At 37.4% G+C, this 26,456-nt stretch overlaps 2 protein-coding genes across 3 annotated transcripts in view; one reads left to right on the top strand and one right to left on the bottom strand.

The window, feature by feature from the left end:
- Positions 1-6,060, top strand: part of LOC129237507 (protein timeless homolog) — a 61,553-nt gene extending 55,493 nt beyond the window's left edge. Inside the window, exons 7-8 of the mRNA XM_054872305.1 lie at positions 3,581-3,781; positions 3,858-6,060. Coding sequence (XP_054728280.1) covers positions 3,581-3,781; positions 3,858-5,791 — 2,135 coding nt within the window. The 3' untranslated portion in view covers positions 5,792-6,060. The remainder of the gene's footprint in view (positions 1-3,580; positions 3,782-3,857) is intronic.
- A 4,625-nt stretch (positions 6,061-10,685) lies between these two features.
- The window catches only part of LOC129236328 (venom allergen 5), a 63,896-nt gene continuing 48,125 nt past the window's right edge, over positions 10,686-26,456 (bottom strand). The window contains exons 3-6 of one of the 2 annotated variants that reach the window (XM_054870659.1): positions 25,042-25,202; positions 17,254-17,351; positions 12,189-12,326; positions 11,773-12,067 (exon numbers count right to left, since the gene is read on the bottom strand). In XM_054870659.1, the coding sequence (XP_054726634.1) occupies positions 11,875-12,067; positions 12,189-12,326; positions 17,254-17,351; positions 25,042-25,202 (590 nt within the window). In that variant the 3' untranslated portion in view covers positions 11,773-11,874. Of the gene's footprint in view, positions 12,327-17,253; positions 17,352-25,041; positions 25,203-26,456 lie in introns of both variants that reach the window. The other variant, XM_054870658.1, reaches the window with a different exon arrangement.

The raw sequence follows: 26,456 nt of genomic DNA, 5'->3' as shown, positions 1-26,456 counted from the left end.
GGTTTAGCTTAGCTCAGCATAGTTAGCCAACAACAACAAGTTGACCGCAAGCCGAAAAACACTTCATCACTTCGTCACTTTTTCTTTACTTGCTGACAGTGAAAGAGTTTACCCCGTTGAGGTGGTGGTATGAGCGCATTTGGCAAATTAAATTTAAATCCCTATATGTTGATGAAGTACGAAAAAATATTTGGTTACCGTGGCGGGTACACCTTCTGTTCCAAGAAAAACTGAACAGAAGTACAGGGTTGGCCATATTAAACTGACCCATGTGATTATTAAAAAAATATGGAAAAAGAAACATTTTTTTGTGTTTCATTGTGAAAAACATTTAATTTAGTTCAAGGAGATTCGTTTACATCACTTTTTGAATATGATATCGCGCAAGTGGTCGCCCTTAGCTCGTATAGCGTAATGTGCCCGTTTTTCGGCGTTTTCCATAGTTTTGGCCAGCGTCTCGGCCAATATGGCGGCTATTTCCCGTCGGATATTGGCCTTAAGTGCGCCTAGTGTCTTTGGCTTGTTGACGTAAACCTTAGATTTCAAATAGCCCCAAAGAAAAAAGTCCGGTGGCGTCAAATCCGGTGATCGTGGCGGCCAGTCAAAATCGCCGCTTTTTGATATCAAACGGCCAGGGAACAAAGTCTTCAATAAGTTGACGGTGGCTCGTGCTGTGTGTGGTGGTGCGCCATCTTGCTGAAACCAGAAGTGCTCCATACCATTTTCACGAACAATCGGCATCACAAAATCGGTTATCATGGCCCGATAATGCTCTTGATTCACGGTCAATGGTTGGTGTTGACCATTTTCAAAGAAGAACGGCCCAATGACCATATCAGCGCAAATGCCACACCAGACTGTAACTTTTTGGTCGTGGAGGGGTACCTCTTCAATAATTTGAGGGTTTTCAGTGGCGTAGAAACGGCAATTTTGCTTATTTACGGTTCCGTTCAAGGAGAAATGGGCCTCATCACTCATAATGATTTGATGCCAAAAATCCTCATCAGTTTGGGCCATTCGGACGACAAAATTGGCATATTCCAAGCGACGAGGCTTGTCGGCCGGCAACAGTTGTTGATTTAGTTGTATTTTGTACGGGAATATCCCCAAATCCAAACGAATGATACGTCGTAGAGTGGTCCGAGGGATATCCAACTGAGCAGAACGACGATTACCTGACGTTCGCGGCGATGACTCGATACTGGCTCGTACGGCCGCGATATTTTCGTTAGATCATCTTAGCCGCTTTTTATTTGGACGTCGGGTATTAGCCACAGTGCCGGAAGACAAAAATCTTTTGTGCATTTGCTTGATTGCGTTCTTTGACGGCGCACTTTTCACTTTATTTTTTTTTCTCCACGCACGTTGCGTTTTTACAATCGAGAAGGAATTTTGAATGTACAGCTGAACAATTTCAGCGCGTTCTATTGGGGTGTACTGTTTCATGGTATAAATCTCCTTCGACTGACGCTTCCAACGCAGTATGTCATTAGCTGATCTGAAATTACAGTAAAAAGTTATAGGGTTACTCAATGGGTCAGTTTAATATGGCCAACGAGTGCCCTTTATCAATCGATCTGTTTCGATGCAAAGTGCAACATGATTTTCCAAATTATCAAACGAGCCACGTGTGCCCCTTTTAGGTATATTGCTTTGCTTGGTGTTACAACCGCTTCAATGGCTTCAATCGAATTATGACGCTCCTCTTTCATCGCCAAATGCAGTTCTCCTATTAGACAATAGTCGCAAGCTACCAAATGTGGCGAATCCGGCTAATTGTGCGCGATGTAGGAATTTGAGCTTTTGTCAGAAATTCACTGGATCGATTGACTGATTTTTTGATCGTGGCCAGTTTGTAGTACAAGTCTTGAATTGAGCTTACGAAGAGCTAGATATTCAATCAAAATGCGATACGCAGTAGCCTCAGGAATCTATAATTCCACTTCAATGATTTTTACAGACAATTTGATGTAATTTTTTTTATATAACGCATTTATTCGAAGTTTTCTGGAATAATCCACTCAGATTCCTTCCGATATTTCATCGTTTATTGAGCGCTTACGTTATTTACTAGGCATTTGGGCGAAATAACCTTCCTATTTTTGGTGAACGTCGGACAAAGGGACGAACTAAAGTTGTGTACCGACCCCGAACGACTCTTATCATTCAGTAAAATTTTCATCACGTTTAACCGAAGCGAATCTATTAAAGGTGGTGTCGGTAAATCAACTGATTTGTTTTTTTCTTTCGCCGTTTCCATGTGGCTGTCAGCACAGAATGCAACAAGGCGAATTCGTTCTTTCTTTTCCACTCTGCCAATACTTTGCCGTGACAGTCAAACGTACAAAATATTGTTGTTGTTCTAGTACCACCACCTTTAATGGATGCGCCTTGCATTTAAAAAAAACCACCAGTCGTAGCTTTTAATCCTAAAAATTATTGTCCAACCGCAGTACAAAACATACGAACAAAGACGCCACAGCAACTTAAGTTTTTTACATCCAAATATCTCAGGCACTTAATTCATAGTATGACAGGTTAAATTGCAACGGTTGCCCACTATGAGACGCACGCAGGCTCATCGCCCATTGTGACTTGTCATGGGGACTTTGTCCTGATCTCCGTAATACCTATCTGAACTTTTCAAACACTTTAAAAGGTAGTAGGTGAGATGGTGGAAGTACCAGTCAGGCACTCCCCAAGTAGCACCGAGCGCCATTTTGATACCATTTTGAGACCTCCAAAGGGCAGATGTTTACAGCCGACCAGAGCTGTTGATGTAATGGAGATGGTTGATGGGATTTAGGTTGAAACATTAGTCCCGGCTGTCGAGGAAAGGACCACCCAGCGACCTTAATCGACTAGCTGTCAAACCCGCACATTTACAGATAAAGTGCTCAATAGTCTTCTGCTTACTCATGAAAAATTGTTTACCTACCTAATAAAGTGGTGAATCTTCATCTATTGTAGATAGAGCAGTATAGTGGCACAGAAGACGCAAGATCATCTCTTCTTGTTCTTGGTTTAGACAGCTTCCGCAGAAGTTATGTGCCTGCCTCTGAGCGTCTCTGCCTATAACAAATCAGTGTGCAAAGGCTATACTGCGCGTTTGGCATTTACGATAGAGTTGGCGAGAAATTGTCAGACGATTCTGCAAGTGGGTTCGTTATGCCATCATTCGTTTGCTTTTCTTACAAATTTCTCAAAAATAAATAGCTTATATGGTTATAGGCATTTTGCATGTTCTCGTTAGGAAGTGTAGTGCCGAATCTCACTAGTTCCTCGGCTCTACAATTCCCCTCTCTGTCGCATGGGTCAGGAACCCATGCTTTGGCATTTGGCAAAATGACTCAGCCATCTCGTTAAGTGATGTGCGGCATTTTATGGTTACCTTGGCGGTTTTCATAGTATGATACTTACAGGCTAGTATTTCGAATTCGAAAAAGTTCGAAAAGATGGTATCATAAGTTAGTTTTAATTACAAATATTTTAGACTTTTTTACGGTTATACCTTCTTTATGAACAAAATTCTTAAGCCAACTCTTTCAAGGCGCAAACACTTAACCACTTCCCTTTACAGATGTGATTGATTGGATACTGGAGCATTTGAGTGACAAGAAACGTACCCGGCGCATGGTACTCAAGAAACTAAAAGAAATGGGTTTGATGTTCAAGGCGCCCACCAAGCGCTCGACTGCGAATGCTGCTAATAAGAACCTCTGGCGCACTGAAGAGGATGAAGAGCTTCAAAGTCTCTACGACCAGCATCGCTTGGAAGATGGTAAGCAATATTTTACGCTTTATATTTTTCCAACTTCGGCTATGGTTTCATGCTTTCCTCAATATTTCATTTACAGATTGCTTGCAACGCATCATCATCGAATTTTCCGATCGTCGCACGAAACGCCAAATTATTCAACGTCTACTTCAACTACACATCATCGCCGATAAGTCAGAGATCATGCCAAAGAAGCAACGCAAACGCAAGCCGAAAAATAAACAGGGCAACTTGGAATTTGTTAACGACGAAGACGAGTACATGGAAGAACCGCAATTCAGTGAGTTTGAACCGCCTTCCGGTGGCAAAACCAAGTCTAAAAAGAAAAGAGATAAGCCAAAGAAGAATAAGAATAAGTTAACTGCCGCACCCAAGCCCTCGAAACCAGTGAAACGTAAGATAGTGCGGACGCCACTCGATGTGGGTACTGTACGAGCGCTGATTCAGCAGGTTGCCGACAAGTACCAGGGCTCCATCGATTGGCTTAAGGAGTGTCTAGATGATGCAGCCGAAGAGACAGAGGAGCCCAATGAAGAGGATGATGGTGTGCCGTTGGTGCCACTTCAAGAAGCCACGCGTGAGGCTATGGAAAATGGTGATTTTCAGAAGGTACTCGTTGCTTTGGGCATACAGCCACCGGTTTTAGGTGGAGAAACTTACTGGCGCATTCCTGTGTATCTCAATGCGGCCGACTTGAAGTTGCGCGCCAAAATTGTGGCTGGTGAAAACGTCGACATCGATATGGAAGGCATAGAAGACGAGAACGCTGATGAAGATGCAGAGCCGGAAGGAGAAGCAGAAGCAGAAGAAGCTAGCGATAATGAGGAAGAAGATGAGTCGAGTAGTGAATCCGATTCCGACGATGGTGCAGCTTCAAAGAGCAGTGAGAGCGAAAAAGACTTTTTCGAAGACTTTGCTGAAAAGCAGAAAAAACGCGCGACCGCAATGGACAAGTTCTTGGAAAAACGCGCACAGAAAATGCGTAGCATAATGTTTAACAAGAGCGACGAGGAAGATACCGAACGTGCCGGCATTGGAGAGAAGGGTAAACACCAACGCAAACCCAAAGAAAAAGCGAGTAAATCAGGCGATAGCTCTGAAGATGAGGCCGAGGAGGTCGATAAAATCAAGAAAAAACTCGACAAAAGGCGACGTCAAATCGCACTTAGCAGCGACGATGAGGATGAGCAAATTGGAAAAATATTCAATAAAAACAATACTTCGCAATCACGTGCAGCAGAGGCAGATAAAAAAGCCGATGCCGTACATGACATATTTGATCAACTAAAATCTCAAACCAATAAACGCGAGACACGCGAGGAGACCACTTACACTGAAGAATTGGAAGAGCTCAATTTCAATTCAGAAAACTATCGCAGGCGCTTACTCGAGCTGGGCGACAGTGGCGACGAAGACACAAACGCGAATGAAAATATGAGTAGCACCGGCAACAATAAGACCCGCATGCGGCGCGCTAACGTAATTGAGTCTGATAGCGAAGATGAGAATGAGAACGAGAAAGAGGACGAGAATGCCGAGAATGGAATGATTGATGTCGACAAAGATGCAAAGGATGTCAGCGAAGACAACAAAGGCGTTAATAAAGCCAACGCCATCAACGATAACGATGGCACTGATGACAAAGAGGCTGCGACCATTTCCGCCGTTGATGCTGCTGTAGACGTCGATTTGGGAGCTGGCATTGTTGACAAAACAAGCAATCAAGCGGATGTTGATAGTCTCACCACAGGCGCTAGCGATGCCGGACCTGTTGAGGAGGCGCTTGTATTACCAACAGCAGCAAATAAACGCAAACGTGCTGTTTTGGATGATAGTGACGAGGCTCCAGCTGGTCAAGGTGTCAACGACGACGACGACGACGAGGATGAGGATGCGTTCATTGTGCGTCGAAAACCAACCAAAGAGGAGGAACAAAAGCGTTTAAGCGGAGGAGAAGAACCTACCAAACGACGCCGCCTAGCTATCATCGACGATGACGAGGATGACGACTAGACAGCAGCTGGCCTAAAATGCTACGAAAAACCGTGCACTTTGCTTACTTCATTTTCTATTTCTAGACGTCAACTTATTGAAGCATCACTACATTTAAATGAATTTTGAATTTGAGTTGTTATTTTATTTTCTTATGACATTTACGTCCATTGCATTTGTGTTTGGTTTATTTGTAAGCTAAGGAAATGTGTAAGGTGAGCGGAAGATTGTTCTCTCTTGTATTTTACTTTCATTTGCATTCATAAATAAAGCATTAAAAAATAATAAAATCTCCATCTTTTAATTAAAACTTTTCATAAGTTTTACTACTTCTTCTACTTCTTGTTCAAAAAGCGTTTCGTGTTAGAAATATGGCTAAATAATTGAAAAGAGCTTCGAATAAGAAACGGAAAATGGCAAATAGTTAATGGTGCCTTATGTTGAAAAATTACTGAACATAAATTAGGAAAATATGGCTTAGAAAATTATAATATTTCTACATCTTTACCTTCACCTATGCACATACCTTATATATGTATATACTTATGAATACATACATACATACACATGCGCATATAAAAACACGTAGAAAATCTCTTCGAAGGATCCACTACTCTTCCAACCTACACAGTTGAAAAGCCAGTTTGTTTTAGTGTCGCCACTAAACAGCAACTTAAGCTTAATTACATTTCGAAACTGAAACATAGATATCAGTGGAAGGATAATTATCCAAATTTAATTTGCCACCAGAAGGTTATTACACAAACTTATGGCAAATTTCTTGCGAATACTAAAATCTAGATATCAGTCGAAAGATGATAGATGCCACCTGGTGTTTATTACAAAAATGTCGAGCTGTGACAAATTTCAATTGAATACCAAAATATGGTTAACAGAAGAAAAATGATTAAATAAATAAAAACATATTTTTATCTAGTGTTGCCACCTGGAGTTTATAGGTAAGAAAATAGCAAACATTTTTTGAATACTAAAATACGGATATAAGACGAAAGATGATCATTTAAAAAAATATTTTTTTTAGTGTTGCCACCCGGTGTTGCTTACAGAAATAACAGCGGATAACAAATTTCATTTAAATACAAAAATATGGATATAGGACGAGAAATGATTGAATAAAATTAAACAAAAAAATATTTTTTTTTAGTGTTGCCCCCTGAAGTTTTTTGCAAAAATAGCAACTTATGACAAATTTCATTTAAATACAAAAATATGGATATAAGCCGAACGATGATTAAACAAAAAAATATTTTCATTTTGGGTTGCCACCTGAAGTTTATTAGAAAAATAGCAACTTATGAAAATTTTCATTTGAATCCATAATTTAGGGATATCAGAAGAAAAATGATTAAATAAACAATTGTTTTTATCCAGTGTTGCCACATGTAGTTGATTAGAAAAGTTACAACTTATGACAAATTCTGTTTCAGTACTAAAATATGAATAACATAATATGAATAAACAGCTAAATTAAAAAAAATATTCCTATGTAGTTTTGCTACCAGAAGTTTATTGCAAAAATGGCAGCGTACGACAAGTTTCTTTTGAATACTAAAATATGGATATCAGCCGAAGAAGATTAAATAAACAAATATTTTAACCAGTATTGATATCATTGCAAAAATAGCAACTTATTACAAGTTTAATTTGGAAACTAAAATAAGGATATAAGACGAAAGATGATTAAACAATTTAAATTAATAAAATTTGGATTGTCAACTGAAATTTATTGCAAAAATAGCAACTTATGACGAATTTCGCTTGAACAACGTTTGCAAATCGTGCAAATTTATTACGAAAATAATGGTTCAGTTCGCGCGGTTCGAAAATAATGGTTTTTGTTCAGCGATGAAGCTCACTTTTGGTTGAATGGGTATGTCAATAAGCAAAATTGTCGCATTTGGAGTGAACATAATCCACAAGCCAATGCTGAGACGCCGTTACATCCTCAAAAAGTCACTGTTTGGTGTGCTCTATGGGCAGAGGGAATCATTGGTCCATATTTCTTTAAAAATGAAGCCGGCTATAATGTTACAGTCAATGGAGAGCGCTATAAAGCCATGATTAATGACTTTTTCGTGCCTGAATTGGACGATGTTGATGTGGACGACCTTTGGTTCCAACAAGACGGCGCTACATGCCATACAGCCAACGCAACAATCGATTTATTGAAGGAAACTTTTGGTGAGCGCATTATCTCGCGCCGTGGACCTGTGGCGTGGCCTCCAAGATCGTGCGATATAACACCGCTGGACTATTTCTTGTGGGGCTATGTGAAGTCGCTTGTCTACGCAGATAAGCCCGAGACGATTGACGTCTTGGAAGAGAATATTCGGCGCGTTATTGCTGACATACGGCCCCAATTGCTGCAAAAAGTGGTCGAAAATTGGGCCTCTCGGCTGGAATTTATTCGAGCCAGCCGCGGCGGCCACTTGCCCGAAATCATTTTTAAAACATAATAATAATAAAGCTAAATTCTTGGCCATAACATTAAATTATATACGTTCTATTTCATCTTGAAAACCTAACCTCTAAAAAAACACCCTTTATTAAGTCCAAAAATGTTCAACGGAACACGGCGGCTATAGAAAGGCTAGTCGAAAACAGTAGGCTGCATATCTATTGGGTGTCTGGTCACAAAGGCATTGTGAGGAATGAAATAATAGACGAGATAGCAAAAAGTGCTGTTAGACTACCATTTGACCAAAACCGCTAAATACTAGTTATTTACAACGAAATGGACGACTACATGAAAAAGCGAGTGGAAGCTAGGTGGACTAATCAAACCACATGCAAAACAGCAAAAGTCATGTGCAGAACTAACAACAATAAATTGGCTCAATTCGTACTTACGTTCTCGCTGGGAACTTAGAACGTGTTTTGCCATTTGACAACTAAGTAATTGCGTATTTTTTTAGAAAATCAAAGACAATTTTTTCATGGAACTAAATAATATAACTTTATTCTTTATTTTGATCAATGACCTTTTGCCATCTTTCAGGCAGCATCATAATCCCACGTTTATAAAACTTCTAGTTTTTCCTAGCAAAAAACTGAATCAGGTACGATTCGACATCGTCATCATTATTGAAATTTTTACCATTGAAGGAGTTTCGTAAAGATCGAAACAAAAAGTAATTAGATGGTGCAAGGTCAAGACTAAATTGTGGATGTGGCAAAACAACCCAGCCAAGCTCCAATACCTTTTGCCGGGTGGTCAAAGATGTGTGTGGCCTTGCATTGTCATGATGGAATACAATACTTTTTCGATTTGCCAATTCGAGTCGCTTTTCTTCAACTGCATTGTTTAATTTTGTTAGTTGTTCAATGTAGACTTCAGAATTGATTGTTCGGTTGGGGGGTAAGGGTTCGAAGTAGACAATTCCTTTGTAATCACACCAAACTGATAACCAAACCTTCTTTTGATGAATATCAGCTTTTGATGTTGTTTGAGTTGGTTCACCTGGCCTGCTATACGATCTTTTCCGCTTGATATTGTTGTAAACAACTCATTTGTCATCATCAAATAGCAGCTGTTAATGCGTTGCGTTAAATGGGTTTCTTTCAGTTCGTGGGGAACTCATGAATCGGGTTTTTGAACATAGCTAAGTTATTTTAAGTGATTTTCAATGCGTGTTTGTGATACATAAAGCTTCTCTGCAATCTCAAGTGTTGTACTGTGACGATCCGAATCGATTATTGCTTTGATGAGGGCGTCATCAACGTCATCTGGACGACCAAAGCGTTTTTCATCTTTGAGTGAAAAATCAACAGAACGAAATTTGGCAAACCAATTTTGACACTGCCGTTCCTTTAAGGCTTCGCCACCATAAACAACACATAACTTTTTATGAGCTTGCGATGCGGTTTTCCCTTTGCGGAAGTAAAAAACCAAAATATGACGAAAATGTTCCGTTTGATTTTTCAGTTTTCAACGAACGCCAAACGAAAACTACGCAACCGATCAAAAAACTTTTTTTACTGATTGACAGCTGAATTGCCAACAATCTAACAACAAAATGTGTTTTACATTTGTTCTACGCAAATCTAACAATTCAACTGGAGCCATCTATGAGTGAAATCCGCAATTACTTAGTTGCCAACCCAATAATAGAAAATAATGATTTGCTTAAATTTTTTGTAACAATTATAATTTTCATGTACGCAGTTAAAAAAAATCAATTGTGCCGCGCTCGCTCTCAATTCTTTCATAAAGTATCGAAAATTTAACACAGTCGCCTGATCAGAGCACAACAATTTTAGAAAGGAAAACGAATACTTTATAGCTTTCGCGTTGGTCGGAGTAAATGCGACATTATTCCGAGAAAGAAAACGCTATTAGGCAATTAAATCTGTAACTCAAAAGTACACGCACAGCTGACACACCACCTCAGGCGCTAATTAGGAGTCCAAAATGTAAAATTTGTCTAGCTGAAATTTCAGACAATTTTTTTGCATTAATTTCGAGCTACAATTTAATTTAATATATATTTTAATTTATTTAATTTTATTTTTTATTTATAATGCTGCTTTAATAATTTCCGCAAGAATACGTTACACAAAGCTTTATTCACTTAAAAATTAATAATATTTCCTTTGTATCTACAAATCTGCGCATCCAACGGGTTTGTATAAAAATTGCTTTGAAAATCGAAATCTACTCGTACATTAGTCATTTTCAATAATGTTTTTTACAATAATTATACCAGACTACTCACTATTTGTTAGTTAAAAGAAACTTTTGTAGACACTTCCATTAAATTTTTCTATTTTTTTCTAATTTTTATGTATGAAATTAAACAAAATGTTTCATACACATACACATGCACTGATTAGAAGCTATTGTTTGATTGTTTATAAGTAAAAAAATAAAAATAAAAAAATTTAAAAAAAATTGTTGCTATTGTTGTAATTAAATGCGGGCACAAACGTTTGATACAAACATTTGCATTGTTAGTAGCGTAGGCTTACACTCATATACGAGTATGCGTATGAATTTGTTGTTTTTGTTTTCTTCCTTTTTTGTTTTTGCTTGCTTTTGTATCTCACTAATACTAATATGAGTTTCTATGATAAAATGCATGCTTATGTTGATCGCCTGTGGCTGTCTTCTGCATGAGAATGGGCGCTTATGTTGAATGTTGATTTATTTATAGATGGGAGTGTGTGCGTGTGTGTATTTGTGCGAGGGGACTGTGTGCAGGCAGGCAATGCGTAGTTCCTGAGTAAAGGTAGTTGGTTGCTCTATTGATTGTGCGAAGCTTCACTTGTGCGTTTAGGGTGCAGAAGTCGGCTGAGTTTTCCGCTGGGATGGCAGTTGGCACAAGTAATCAAAGGCAGTTACATATTTTTGAAAAATTACAATATCTTAATCCAACTTTTGCGTGGCTGTGGCGAAAACTGGGTGCGCAAATGGGCATATACGCGTATGCGTTTAAGTGCTTTATAACTAAATATGGCGTAGGCTACTTATAAACTATCAACAGCAGGGAATTTAAATTCTTACATTCGATATGCAATTAAATTTTTTCAAAAATTTTACGAATAATTTTTCATTATTACAATACAAAGGCGAAATTGTTAAATGCAATAAGTAATTTTTTTTTAGTGAAATTCACTTGCAACACTTTTTCTACTCCCAATAGTGCTGCCCATGGCGACACACTGAAACATCCTTTTTCCGCTACTACACAGTAGTAATTCGTATTGGATGCTCAGCTGTTGCACGCACCAAAATGTATTGCAATTCTTCACTAAAATTTCATTTATTTTTCCATAAAAAAAATTATTTTTCTTTACGCTTCAGTTGTCGTTTCAAATGCATTTTTTTACTAGTTGCAACACCCTAACCCAATTTGCTGACGCTTAGCCACGCCACGTCAAAAGACTCCAGCCACGCTTAGCCGGTTTTGGTGTTGTATTTTGGACTTGCTGCGTTTGTTGTTTTGTGCCGTCGAAAATAAATACTTCTGGCACAACAGCAACATCTGCACTACCATTATGTTGTTGTTGTTCTTCTTTTATTTGCTTTTCTGCTTCTTGCTGCAATTGCTGTTCACTCAAATTCGGATTATTCAGATATGTCCTTAGTAGGGTGTGCTTCTGTACGGCCCTCTGAAATTCAGCTGTGGACGGCCGATATGCCTCAAGTTTGTTCGTGTATTTGTTGTTAACACCGGTCGGAGCTGTGTACGCCTTGTTGCCACTTGTGGTTGTATAAACTGTGGCGCTAAGCGTTGTACTGGATGCGGTCTTACGTTGACCAAATGCGTACGTCGCCTGTTTGGGGGAATATACAGTGTGGGAGGAGGAAGAAGAGGAAGAAGAAGAGGTTGAAGTTGTAGCGGGTTGCGTTGAAAAAGCGATATTTTTGTTGTTGTTATTTTGCTTGTACTCATACGTGTCAATGGCGTTGGCGCTAACAAAGGGCGCTACCGATGGTGCGCATAAGCCCTGATAACGCGAAGACGATCTCAAGCCATATGTGGCACACGACGGCTTACCCACCTCATATGGATTGTAACCGACGACGTTTCCACTGAAAAGAAAAACAAAAACAGAGAGAGAGAGAGAGTATCGATTAGAGGGGAATTTCAATGATAATAAATTTAGCTAAAAAATAATTATTAGAGCAAATGAAAGTGCGAACCCAGCAAAAGAGAGGAGAGATTGAGCTTAAATAGTACTAAGATTGGTGAAGGTATAGAGTTCCGAAATTGACAAGTTTGGGTAGATCCCTACGATTTGAAGTATGCTTCACTCAAAGCTTTTTGATTGCACGCCGAAAAGCAAAGACTATCCTAGAACTAACGAGTGATTTTTTAGCTATTATCTTTTTAAACAGTTTGTTTAAACAGCTGACGCACGTTTCGTGTTTTGTTTCAATGTCAAACATCTTCAGTATGGCCTATCATTTAACCACGAATCGTCTTCCAAACGAACAACGCTTGCAAATTATTGAATTTTATAAACAAAATGCGTGTTCTGTTAAGGAAGATTAAGATACACTTTTTTTTATCGAAAAGTTGTGTTCAGCGACAAAGCTCACTTTGGATCAATGGGTACGTAAATAAGCAGAATTGTCGATTTTGGAGTGAAGATCAGCCAGAAGAATTGCAAGAGCTGCCAATGTATCCAGAAAAGGTCACAGTTTGGTGCGGCTAATGGTCTGGAGGTATCATTGGAGCGTACTTCTTCAAAGATGCTGCGAATCGTAACGTAACTGTGAATGGTGAGCGCTACCGTGAAATGATATCCAACTTTTTTTTGCCCAAAATGCAAGAGCTTGACTTGCATGACATGTAGTTTCAGCAAGATGGTGCCACATGCCAAACAGCACGCGTAAAAATGGACTTGTTGAGAGGTGAGTTCGGTGAACATTTTATTTCACGTTCAAGACCTGTCAATTGGCCACCCAGATCGTGCGATATAACGACTTTATATTATTTTTTGTGGGGCTATGTTAAAGCTCATGTCTATTCAGACAAGCCTGCTTCAATTAACGCATTGGAAGACAACATTAAAGCATTTATATGTGAGATACCGACCGAAACATTGGAAAGAGTATGCCAAAATTGGACTAAGCGGATGGACCATTTGAAGCGCAGTCACGGTCAACATCTGCATGAAATAATCTTCAAATATTAAATTATATGGACTGTACTATCGATTTAAATAAAAATTTCATGCATTTTTCTGAATTTAACATGTTTGTTTTTTTTTTAAACTTTCCTATAGCTCATAAAAAACCACCCTTTGTGTACTAAGTGCTATTCTAATCTTGCCAGAAGAGCACGCATTGACAAAGCGGTGGACAATCCTTCCAATTTGAGGAGCGAACGATAATGATCGAGCAAAAAACTTCAGAAATATCAGGCTACCCTCATACTTGTTGTCATTATATTTCTTGCTTTTTACACGTCGTTGAATATATGCATATAGGATTAACTGATGCCCGAGTTACGTCTTTGTCACAAACTCCCTTTTCCGTAGACTTAAGTAGGCAAATACGGCTATGCAACTCTTGCTTTGACATTCGTTGATCTTGCTAAAGCGTTTTCCAATAACAGGTCATATTTTGAAGGGGATTGCGCTATCGAGAGACGATTCACGATTTTTTATAGCCGGAATTGGATGGTATTGATCCGGACAAGGGTTATTTTCAACAAGACGGCGCTACGTGCCACACAACCAACGAAACCATTGATCTTTTACGGGAAAAGTTTCCCGACCGTGTTATCTCTCGAAGAGGTGATTACAATTGGCCACCGAGATCTTGAGACTTAACACCTTGTGACTTTTTTCTTTGGGACCTACGCCAACAGCCTAGGGTCGATTCAAGGCCTCAAAGATGGAATTCGTAAGGTTATCGAGGACATAGGGCAGCCACTTTGCAATTCGGTTATGAAAAATTTCATGAAAAGGATAATGTCCTGTAAATGGGGTCGTGGTGGTCATTTGCCTGATGTTATTTTCCACTATTAACGAGATACCTTCTTCTTTATAATGAAATAAACATGCGATCATTTATATAAGCATTTTCCTTTGAATATTGAAGTAACACCTCTTATTGGAAAACTCTTTATATCTCTTTTTTCTTGCTTTCTAGAAGAACCAGAAAACTAAAATGAAATGCTGCAGTTTTTATCACTTTTATCACGCTGTTCAAAAAATAATTCTTCATTCTTCTCCCTATCATAATTAGCGGAATACCCACATCCTAATACTTATTTCATCTGTACTTTTTACATATTTTTTTATATTATATATATTTTTTTAAATTTTTTTTCGTAAGAATTAGGTGGCAGCGTCATACACAAATAGTTTTAATTTAACCTTAGTTCATTCTTTCAACACGTTTTGCTAGATCCTTATACTTAACCTCTGCTTAATGTAATTTTCTTTAGAATAAGGTGGCAACGTTGTTTTAAAATATTATTTTACTAAAGCTATTTCCACTTACACATTAATATGTGCATAAAATGTTTAAAAATTAATATATTTTTCTAATTAACAGTTTCTGAGTTTCCAAAAAAAACTAAGTGGCAACATAGCTAGAAATATTTTTTATTGAAGTTTCCAACTTAATATACATATATAGTTAATTTTTTAATTAATTAATTAATATTTGCATGTATATTTGTAAACAATTTCTTAACCTCCGAAAAAATAAGTGGCATTACAATTAAAAATATTTTTTTATTGAAGCTTTCAATCGGTACCTATATTTTAATATGCAACAGAAACATGCTACTTTACAATAAAATTCAGCTGGCAATACTTAAAAAACAAATTGTTTTTGGAATAAATATTTTTTAAATATATTTTCTTAACAATTGGGTGGCAACGCCAATTAAAAATATTAATTTATTAATGCTATCCCTGCTCACACATTGATACATGTATATATAGTTGTATTAAAATTAATAGATTTTTCTAAAAATTTCTTAATATAAAAAAGCTGGGTGGCAACACAGCTAAAAATATTTTTTATTGACGCTTGTTTAAGATTCTTTGAATCGATATTCAGTTGAAACTTGCTAATATTATATAATAAAAAAAATACAATTCAATTGCCAAAATGGTCTAAAAAAAACAACAAAAAAATTGTTTTTGGGATGAATTTGGCCAATTTGTTGGCCTTAATGCTGACACAAAACGAGGATATCTTCAGTTTAATATCGATTCCGAATGCAAATGGGTTTTATGAAATGGTATTGTAATGGCAGAAATGCACTCAAAGATTTGTCATTGCTTGTCGAAATGCGACAGCTTTATAACTTTCCAATAATTTTTTATAATTTCCACGCTTTTTTATAGGTATACACTAAGCATTTTTTACTGTGTAATTTGATGAATTAAAGTGTGACTACCAAATATCGAACACCAGCTGTTGGGTGTACAGCCTTCTCATTCTAATACTGTATCTCTCGTTTCTGCAACCAAGTTTCTATACTTACAACTATTCCCTGCCATCAGAGTTAGTTTACTGCTTTGTCTCGCCAGACAAATGCAAATGTGTGCCAAAGTGTGCCTAGGTTCTCACATTCGGAAAACAAAAAGCTCACAAAAATGTTGGTGCTGGCATAGTGAATGCCACCGAAAATTATCCACACTTTTCAGAAAAAATAATATAAGGTGATTTAAGGGTGATGCAGATCTTTGGAGCGATTCCTTGTCAAATAATCCAAGTTTTTTTGGGAATTTGCGTTAATTCTTTTAAAAATTGTTTTATTTGTAGGTTTGAAGCAAGAATAAGAAGAATAAGAGAGGCAAGAAGTAAAGTAGAATTTTTGAATTATTTTTATAATTTTAAGCTTTATTAAATGTGGAACATTTTGGTATAGGATTTTTTTTCAAATGAAATAATATTAATGGAAATGTTACTTTTGACATTTTTATTAATTTCTTTTAAAGTTTCGGGATAAAATATACTTAAAAAAAGAATTTCGGAAAAAAATTAGAATTTTATAATACTTCAAAGTTTTTGGAAAAATATTTTTTTGCTCCTCTTAGTAAAACACCTCCTGCTTATATTTTTTTATGTTTCCCATTAATAAATGTAATCAGTAATCGCTGTAAGTTTCATAATAGGAGCCCCATAACTTTGCGAGTTAGATTCAAATAGATACAGCAAATTACAGATCTGCTATCTGTGCTCAGTGATTGGCTGAGTTCAACAGGCACAGCTCAGAGTAGATGAATATGAGTTCTAATTGCGGTCGAGAAATAAATAAAAGCAATAAATTTGAAGACACTAAAGCAAATTAAGTAATGTGAAATAAAATTGTTTTCGAATGATGGCGTTGGCTGATCGATTTTTTAGCCCAATTGTTCAGCATATTTGCGATAGTTTCGGTGCTACATGTATTTCAGACATAGAACTGACATATTTTGCATAATAATTTCAATGGTCAACTACAGAAACATCTAATCGTGTCTACTCCATCTGAATTCAGGAAGAAGGCGGTTAACAAGATTACCGCACTTAAATTACCTTAGGTTGGACGTTTGTGATGCCGCGGTGTGGTTATAATTACCCCTGTCGCTTAAAACAAATTTGTACTCAATTTAACTTCTATCAGGTTACGGTTGAACTCCCCTGTCGCAATAGACTCGAATGCAAATCAGTGCTTACAAAATGACTTAGCCATCTTTTAAAGAGATCGGCGGAGTTTTACAGATAATTTTGAGATCAGTGACATTTTCCCTGAGAATTCGATAGCCGTAGCCTATTTATTTTCACCATAAGAAGTAGGCAAAATCTCAATTTTTTATTAGCTATGTAAGGGTACTGAATTAAAAATAAACTAGCCCATGGGTCACAGTTTATTAGATAACTAAAGCTTTGGGAGACTATGCCATGCATTTGGTATTCTACACCTATTAAACATACTTTCTTACGTTCGGTTCTTTGCTCATATTAGATACAAAATTGCTCATATTGTGAAATATTGGAAACTTACCCTGGTCCATAATTACAGACATACAACTTGTTGTATTTGGTGGAGTCTTTGTATTCAGAAAAGCCGCAACCAACCAAGCTTGTTTCGCCCCAGACCAGCTGTAATGCAGAAAAAGGTCGGCATTAGTATACAAAGTCACACAAAATATGATTTATAATTAAATAAGTAGCTTAATGATATTGAAAAATAATAAAAAACTTAAAAATAACATTCATATTAACTGCAAAGCTCAAAAATATTAGTTCTTATACGGAAAGTTATGACACTCTAACTGAATTTGATATACACTCTCCCATACAAATTTTATTGACGCTGTATATTATGTATAGATATATATGTAATTGGCGCTTATACCGTTTTTGGGGTGTTGACCGGGCTCCTCCTCCTATTTGCGGCGTGAGTCTTGATGTTGTTCCACAAATGGAGGGACCTACAATTTCAAGCCGACTCCGAACGGCAGATATTTTCATGAGGAGCTTTTTCATGACAGAAATACACTCGAAAGTTTGCCATTGCCTATCGAGGGGTGACCGCTATTAGAAAAAACCTGCCAATATTGAGATTGGATCATACCAAGACTATCAGAATTAGGGGGAAACTCTCAGAAGTATTTCCTACCAAATGCAATTTTTGGGAGCTATCATCTTAACAAACAATCGCAAAAATCACCCCTTCACTTTGATGCGCCAGCTATGAGAAATATCATACATAATTGAGAATCACTCCTGTCAAAAAGTGCTGCTTTATATAGAGTAGGCCATTGGATACTAAAATCTTCTCTGAACGAAGGGCATTTTTCTCTTCTAACAAATAAGCTGCACTTTGCTAAATGTGCTGATAAATTATTGTTAACTTTAAAGCTCGTTTTAAACTCTTTTCGTTTTTCTAACTACATGGCAAAAATAAATTTGCTTATTCATAAACTAAAGCATGGAGTAAATATCCATTATTTAAGTCAACTTTCTACAATGCCGGGGGTGCTAGTGAGCAAAATCAATTGATTTTTATGCGCATATTTTACTTTATTCCAAACCTCCAAATAAATTTTAAACGGTACATCACTTAACCTTTAAATGTACCTACCATAAAGTATTAGAAGTTAAGTAAGAAGTTGGGGCCTAGGTATTTCATATACAAAAGTCCCTGAAACGGCTCTTAAATATTGAAAATATCGTAAAAGTTATGTGTGCTTCAGTAGGCCAGTTGCAAATATTTGTAAAAGTTTCAGGCCCAAATTTATTTAATTCGGTACAGTCAAGTGATGAAAAAAACGTGGCACCTGTTGCTATTTCATATACCTGACGTCAGCAGTATTGAATAAAAAATAATCTTATGCATGCCATGAGCTTAGCCACATTCGGTCAGATATAATATGTCACTACAGCAATCATCTTTGGCATGATTTCTAAGCGGCAATTTTGGCATTCAGCGAACCAAATCCGTCAAACTGCTCAGAATAAAGACAATTGATAAACACTGGGCTCTTGTTAAAAGGCTAATGAAGGCAATGAAGAAAGTAGCCAAAACCCTTCAAGGCGTGAAAATAAATTAGTCTTCAGCGAATAAAGATCCAGCGGCTACGCTGGCTGGGTCATGTTGTCCGAATGGAAACAAACGCTCCGGCTCTGAAAGTATTCGATGCGGTACTAGCTGGTGGTAGCAGAGAAAGCGGAAAACCTACTCTGCGTTGGAAAGACCAGGTGAAGAAGGACTTGGCTTCACTTAGTGTTTCCAACTAGCGCCGGTTAGCACGAGAAAGGATCGTTTGGCGCCCTTTGTTAAACTCGATCAAAATCGCGTAAACGATTATCGCGCCAACCAAGAATAAGAAGAAGGAGAAAAAGAAGAAGAAGAAGACGAATAAGGAGAAGAAGAAGAAGAAGAATAAGAAGAAAGACGAGAATAAGAAGAAGGAGAAAAAGAAGAAGAAGAAGAAGAAAGAGGAGGAGAAGAAGAAGAAGAAGAAGAAAGAGGAGGAGAAGAAGAAGAAGAATAAGAAGAAAGACGAGAATAAGAAGACAGCCGAGAATAAGAAGAAAGACGAGAATAAGGAGAAGAAGAAAAAGAAGAAGAAAAGAAGAAGGAGAAGAAGAATGAGAAGAAGAAGAAGAAGAAGGAGAAGAAGAAGTCTTCAGCAGCTGTTAAGCTCTCAGACACTAATTGCTGAACCATATTGGGCGTAACCCCAGTAAAATTTAATTTTTTTTATTAAAAAATTAAAATTATTGCTTTTTATATATATATATAACGACAAAGTTTATATAAATCGGATCACTGACTTACACATTTTTTTTTAACTTTAGTAGCGGGCGGCCAATTTTATTTAGCACAGTCAGTGCAGTAAGATGTGAATCCACTATAAATATCTTTCTTCGGCATAAACTTTCTTAAAACACGACTTTCAATAAGCTATCTTGGGTGAGCATATAGGGTATTTTTCGCCAAACAGAGTAAGATCCAAAGCTATACAATCAGTGCCTGCAGAGCACCGAACTTGGCTACCAGCTTCATGAACCAATGGAGGGAAAGGCAGAAAGAGATTTATAGAGCTGAGCTGGTACATGCAGACATAAAGTCCCTTGTTGCGGTTTAGCATTTCACTTCATTAAAATCTTTCTATTTAGTTTAGTTATCGATTAGCCAGTCGTAACCATAAAAATTACCACCTTCGAATGTTCGCAGTCATGCGTGGCTTCGTGCAGAGCTCAAAGTACAGTTGCTGTTTGCTTGATGTGCTAACATTTGTTTAAAACTTGCTAAACCCTGCGTCTTTGGGACTCGACGGGAAGAGTTTCGCTGCTTGTGGGAAGAGCGCGCTTTGGCTGCTATTGGCTGCTCCACAATTAGCATAATTATAATGGGTAAACAGCGTGTGTTCCCAATTAACCATAACATTTCATAAGCCGGTTATGGGCAAAGAAATATCCACCAGTCCAATGAAATGAGAAGAACTTAGCATAACACGTTTAAGAAGCATTCCACGGCAAAATGTAAGATACTGATAATAATACTAAGATACTAATAATACTACCCCGCAATTATTTTCTGAATAAATTTTATTTTTATGTCTCCATTTTTTATCCTTATTCTTGTTACAAATTTACATTTTATTTATTGTGTGATACTAGCAGCTACTTTAGTTCTTTTAAATATCATTTTCTGGATTTTGAAGTAAAATAAAAAAATTTAAAAATTCCAAAGTTATGATAGCCGTGTGAATGAGTGTGAAGTGACATTCTTTAAATGGCCACAACAACAAGTTTCTTATTTTAGAAGTGTCTAAAAAGCCAATTTTAAAACCAAATCAGCAAATGCCCTTATGAGCATCGTACGAATCGTTCCGGTCTCGTTAATATTTTTAAATTTGCATAAAAAATACCATCATTAGAATTTGCAAACATTATTATGGTATAAGTTTAATATTAGGGCTTCCAAAAAATGTCGTAATTAATTGCCTATAATTTCGTAAAAAATTGTCCATGTTTGCGAGACACAGATCAAACTGTAAAGTCTTGTTAAGTATAAAAAAACTAGAGTCGGAATTTTGGATTGACCCTCAAAATGTAGACTAAGGGCCGAAGAAACAATTTTTATAGCTTAAAGTTTATACACACTAGTTTAGCCGTACCTTTATACTCACTCACGCCATGAGAAAGTCAGTCAACGGAGGTCATGGCCTAAGATGACTAATTTAGAAACCGATTATTTGGGCGAAACACAACTTTTCTGCCATTTTCCCAAGATTTAGGCATTCGCACATTTTTTTTCAAGGTATACGATTAAGAGAATCGGAAGAGCGAGTAATGGAGCGATTCAGTGAGTTGTCAGCGGATGTTATGAACCTGAAGTCGCCAGTTAAGCACATGGAAGAGCGCGTAAAAAAAACTGAGCAGAAATGTGCTAATGTAGACAAATTGCGCAGCGAGGTATATGCACTTACCGAACAACTAAATGTATACGAGAAGAACGCAATATCATCAGATGTGAGTGTTAGTAGAACTTAGGGTCCGCCGCTTAACGGTTAGCCCACTGAAGCGGGCTTATTGTGGGAGTTTTTCTCAGCAGGACAACGAAGTAAATAAAAATTCTGAAAAAGGTCTTTTATTTTATTTTTGTGTTTCTTCTAGTAATATAATGGTGATTTGATGATGTATTTGTTCGTCCCGAAAAGATCACGAAAGGGCACCGGAAACATATGAAGATACTCAACTACAACAATTATTGGATGACGACGCATGTCGAGCCCTTGATGATGTGTCGAAAGAGTTGGATGTTGACAGATCAACCGTCGGTAAAAGTTTGCATGCGATAGGAATGGTCCCATGGAACTGCGTGCCGCATTTATTGAACGAGATTTTGATATCCCTATCGAGAGACGTTTGAGATGCTTCTTGGAAAAGAAAAGGTTTCCGGCATCGCATCATCACAGGCGATGAAAAATGGATCTATTATGATAACCCTAAGCGTCAAAAAAGTAGGTGAGTGCCAGATGAGCCAGGTCCATCGACAGCGAAAAAAAAATATTCATGCTTCAAAGGTTATGTTGTGCACCTGGTGGAATCAGAAGGGTGTCATGTATCATGAGCTCCTTAAACCATTTGAAACCATCACTAGCGATCGTTACCGACTGCAGCTAATGCGTTTGAGTCGAGCTCTCAAAGAAAAGCGGTCGGTATGGGACGGTAGGCATGACAAACTGATTTTGCTGATTTCGCTGCATGACATCGCCAGGCCACACGTTACTAAATCGGTCCAGAAATGTTTAGAAGGACTGAATTGGAAATCTTGCTCCCATACCCAATAGAAAACACTTGGTAAAATATCCTAAAATCCAAGCTTTATCAAGCAGCCATTTTTAAACTGTCAAGGTTCCAATTTTAATGATGCTTTTATTTTGATTAATTGGCAAGCTCTTGAAGAGTATATTTACAAGTAGTTTTGAGAGTAGTTTAAAGCTTAAGCTGTGCGCAATAAAAAGGCAAAATAGCAGTATTCATATATTTTACTAATTTTAGATGTTTGAGTATAAGGTGACGTAAAATTAATCATCCTATCGGAAGATTTATAATTTATGCAAATGGCGTCCTACGTCAATCATATCTGACACTTGTGATCTACACAGCCACAGAATAGGACTCTTCTATTCGCCACTTCTTTGCTCGCTGTCTCTCTGCTCGGCTCACTTGACGAAAAATTTGCATGTGAAAGGAACAACAAAATTATTGCGCAAGATTCACCACCACCTCATAAAACTTGTATAACTCACCATTTTATAAATAAATGTAATTTTTGGCACTTCTATTCCAGCGGTGCCAAGATCTGTTTATTTATACCAGTTGCTTCCTCTATTCGCTACTGGCTTACGCTTGGCGAAAGAAGAGGCCTAATGCAAGCCGTGGAGCGCATAAAGGTTCAAATTAAAGATGTCTATCACTCAAAATCATTTTTTTTGTTTTTTTGTATAAAATCTATTCGAAAACCAAATTAGATGATTAATTTTGCGCCACCTTGTATGCCATTTTTATTGTCACCTTCAAAACAAACAAATCGGGCTAATTACTTAATCTTTAAATTAGTAAGCACATTGTTTTTCCTGATTGTGGTTGTTGTAGCAGCATAAACATTCCCCATGCATACACGAGGAATGCTGCTGAAGTGTCCGGATCGTTCCAGTTACGTAGAACCGACTGTCGTGGGAAAGTTATTGTTTTTCCTGATGTTCAAAGTCTGAAGGAAAATTATTCTTCTAGATTGGCGCTATTGGTTTTTTTGGCATTCTCAATTGAAAATAAACCAACTATTTAAGAAAAGCAGCATAAAGCATATTATAACATATCTCCCCTAGTCGGAACATTGGCTCTATAACTATAGTAAAGCAAAGTCAAGGCAAATGAACGTAGACACTTCATGGTCTCTTTAGAATCTAAGCAGCCTCCTTTGCAAGCATTTCTTCACATACAAATCGCCAATAATTGCACTCGCCTGTGCCTTTGCCACAACTGCAAATTCGCTACCGAATAAGAAATTTCTTTGTGTATTTTTCGATACTTTTTACTCTAAATGTTTTTCTACGTTGTCTCCATAATAGGCCGTGTAGGAAGCTGTGGAAAGTCCGTCAAACCGTAAGGCTGGCCAGCCGTTAGCAGTATTCGAATCCGCCAAGAAAGTCTTGCTCTATCATTTTAGGACACTATTTTGCGAGTTAGCGCTTCATGGCGTTTCTTTCCGGAACTTTTACACCTTTTAAATTCTGCGCTCAAAAGTCTCTAAGCAACTGGAAAGTTTCCTCGTAATTTTCCTTTCCGAATCTTTCTGCAGCATGGCCACCACTATCTTCGAAGATCATGAGGACCCTTTGCTTTTCCTAAACACTTCTTTCGTACAATGTGCAAATCTTCTTCAATCTTTTAATAATGCAAGCCACGGTTATTGGGCCAGCAGCAAGACGAATTGAGTATCTAAGGTGGCGCCATTAAAAACCCATTACTTTATTTTTCGTGATTTCGACAAGTCTGACGTGTCAGCTCCCTCCGCAATACAAAACAAACAAAAGCAGGAGAACTGCATTTTTGTAAAAATTCAGCGAATGGCTTGGTAATATTGTGATTTTTGATATTAAAACTAAGCAAACTAATGCAAACGAAGTGCCGCGTGTTAAATTGTTAAAACACATTTATTTGTGTATAAAGCCTCTAAATTTAGTTTTTTGCGTTTTTATGGGGAAGGCGCCGTGGCTAGAAAGTATGTGTGTGTGCGTATGGTTTGATTTTCCCATTCCTTTCGCCTACTCTTCTTCTTCACAAACAAGTAATTCCCCTTCCTTTTGCTTGTTTATTCATGGGCTCTTACGACACGGCGAGTTCGGAAGGCGCAATCTTCTTCTGTATCATTCTTGGGTCAGCAGCTAAATTTTTGGCAATTTTTTTTCTTTTAAGCCCACTGAGGTTTTTTTGATATTATATATTTTTGTAATGAATGAAAAATAATAAGGTACGAAAAACATAATTTGAATGTTTAAGTAGCATGCATTTGGAGGAAATATAATGGAGAAGGGACCTCGGTAGTCTGCCTTAAGTGCACTAACCTGCCATTCCAGAGGTTGTGTGGGTTCGCATCCCATGCAAAGCACGGTGCTCGGACTTTTCCAAATTTACCTACTTTCTCTCTTTCTAAAAACAAAAAATCTGATTCTTCAACCCCAAAAACTTACTTACGCACTAAAACAAGCAAAACCAAAAAAAAAAAAAAAAACGCAAAGACTAATCACCTACCCTGTCAGAAATCAAAATATATTCACGAAACCAACGCAAGACTGAGTCTTGCCGAGGCCCTATGCTCCCGAGAGGAGTGAATAAAGAACAAAAATAAAAAATAATGGAGAATTCAATTCGGCGCAGTCCTTAATAATTACTTGTGCAGTTGACTTCTTGTGTGTGATATACTGGCAGCAAATCCTGATTTCCCAAACGAGCTTTGAAAAGAGTTTTCTAAGGAGGCCATCCTTCTATGGGCAAAGATTCGAGGGCTGTTTCTACAACAAAAACCTTCTCGAAAAATCATCTGCTATTCGTAGGCGGCATGAAGCTATGGGTGCCCATTTTTTAGAATAACGTTAAGACACACGCCAGTGAATTAGGAAGGCCTACTAAGTAAGATGAACTACCAAAACACTAGTCTTATTTTTGATAATTATTTAAATTTTTTTCGACTTTTTTATTTACTTAAGTCTAAACTCCATAAAATATGAGTTTAATTTTAGCTTAATTAATTTAATTGCATTCTACTAACCTGGGAGTAATGACCAGTTTTGGGTGACCAAGCGTCGCCAAAGGAGTACTTTTGCACTTCATTGAACCAGCTTTGGATGCGTGATGGAAAATCGCCGTCGGTGGGATCGAGCGGGGCTGTGCTCCAGATAATTGCAAGATTCTGACCCATGGTGAAGCGATCTATTGTGGTGAGAAGATCCGAAGTGGTGTCCAACGGTGGCGCACAACAGCAAACAGCGAACAGGAACAAACGCAGGGCAATGCAGGACAATGCAGGTGAATGATAAAAATTGTTTGGAAGAATAGAAGCAATTGGTGTTGAAAGAAGAAGAATGGAGAAAAGAAAGAAAGTTAATAATTGTAAACGTAATTGAGTTGCAACAGAGAGCGGGTCAGTCATAAATATATGTAGACATGCAGGTTTAGTTATAATTCTCTTCTTGTTTATATGCGAATAATTATTGTAGTTATTATAATTGTTGTTATTGTACAAAACCGTGTCATGAATTGGTTAAACATACAACGTTGGTGAGAGTTCTCGTAGTTGCCGTTGAGATGAGCGAACCTTAGTCCGATTTTTCGTTAAGCTCTTTGTTTTTTGTTTTGCGATGCTCTTTTTTTTTCGTTTTACTTTGAGCTCATGCGGGCATGCGACATGCGAGATGTTGAGAACTGCTAGTATTAGATTGTTTGAATGGTTGATTTCTAGAGTATAACATTAATTAGTCGATATGTATTACATATGTGTGTATGTGTGTGTGTGTGGGTGTGGATAGTTATTCACTTTTTGATTTATTTCATTTATTTCTTGTGAGTTTCCTCAACTTAATGGTTTTTTAAGTAGACGGTCTGTGTCGTGTCTTAGCATCTTAATCTACGTTTTCCCACACGGGCGCTTGCTGTTTTAATTATATATTTAATTTATAATAAAAAAAGGGGCGAAGTAAATCAGTTCGTTGAGGTTGAGTGCAAATTCGTCAAGGTGAGTTGTCAAGCCGTAGGTTTCCCATGAATTATTACTTTCAACTTCAACTTCATCTACTTATAATTAATTTTTCAATTCACTAAAATCGCAAACATCATCCGATTCATATAATAAGTTTTCTATTTTTTGGGCATTTTTTTGCAATTTATTTTTTATCTTTAGTTATATAAACATCCCAAATATAGCAAAATATATTGCCAAACAACGGCAGTACTCTACAAAACTCACTGAAGAATTGAATAAGGAAAAATTCCAATTGTTTTATTTTACAAAATGCCCAATGCCGTTAACTACATTGAGCGAGTTTTAGAGCAAAAAGGAAGTCAAGATAATGTATAAATATCTTAACGGTTGCTTTCCAATTTAATAAATTTACTACTACTACTTTTGAAGTACTTAAATATGCGGCGGGCATGGACGGGCCATATCGAATTTGGCACAGAAAATGT

Source organism: Anastrepha obliqua, chromosome 1 (genome assembly GCF_027943255.1).
Source record: "Anastrepha obliqua isolate idAnaObli1 chromosome 1, idAnaObli1_1.0, whole genome shotgun sequence".
Lineage (NCBI taxonomy): Eukaryota > Metazoa > Arthropoda > Insecta > Diptera > Tephritidae > Anastrepha > Anastrepha obliqua.
This window is presented reverse-complemented; position numbering and strand designations above follow the sequence as displayed.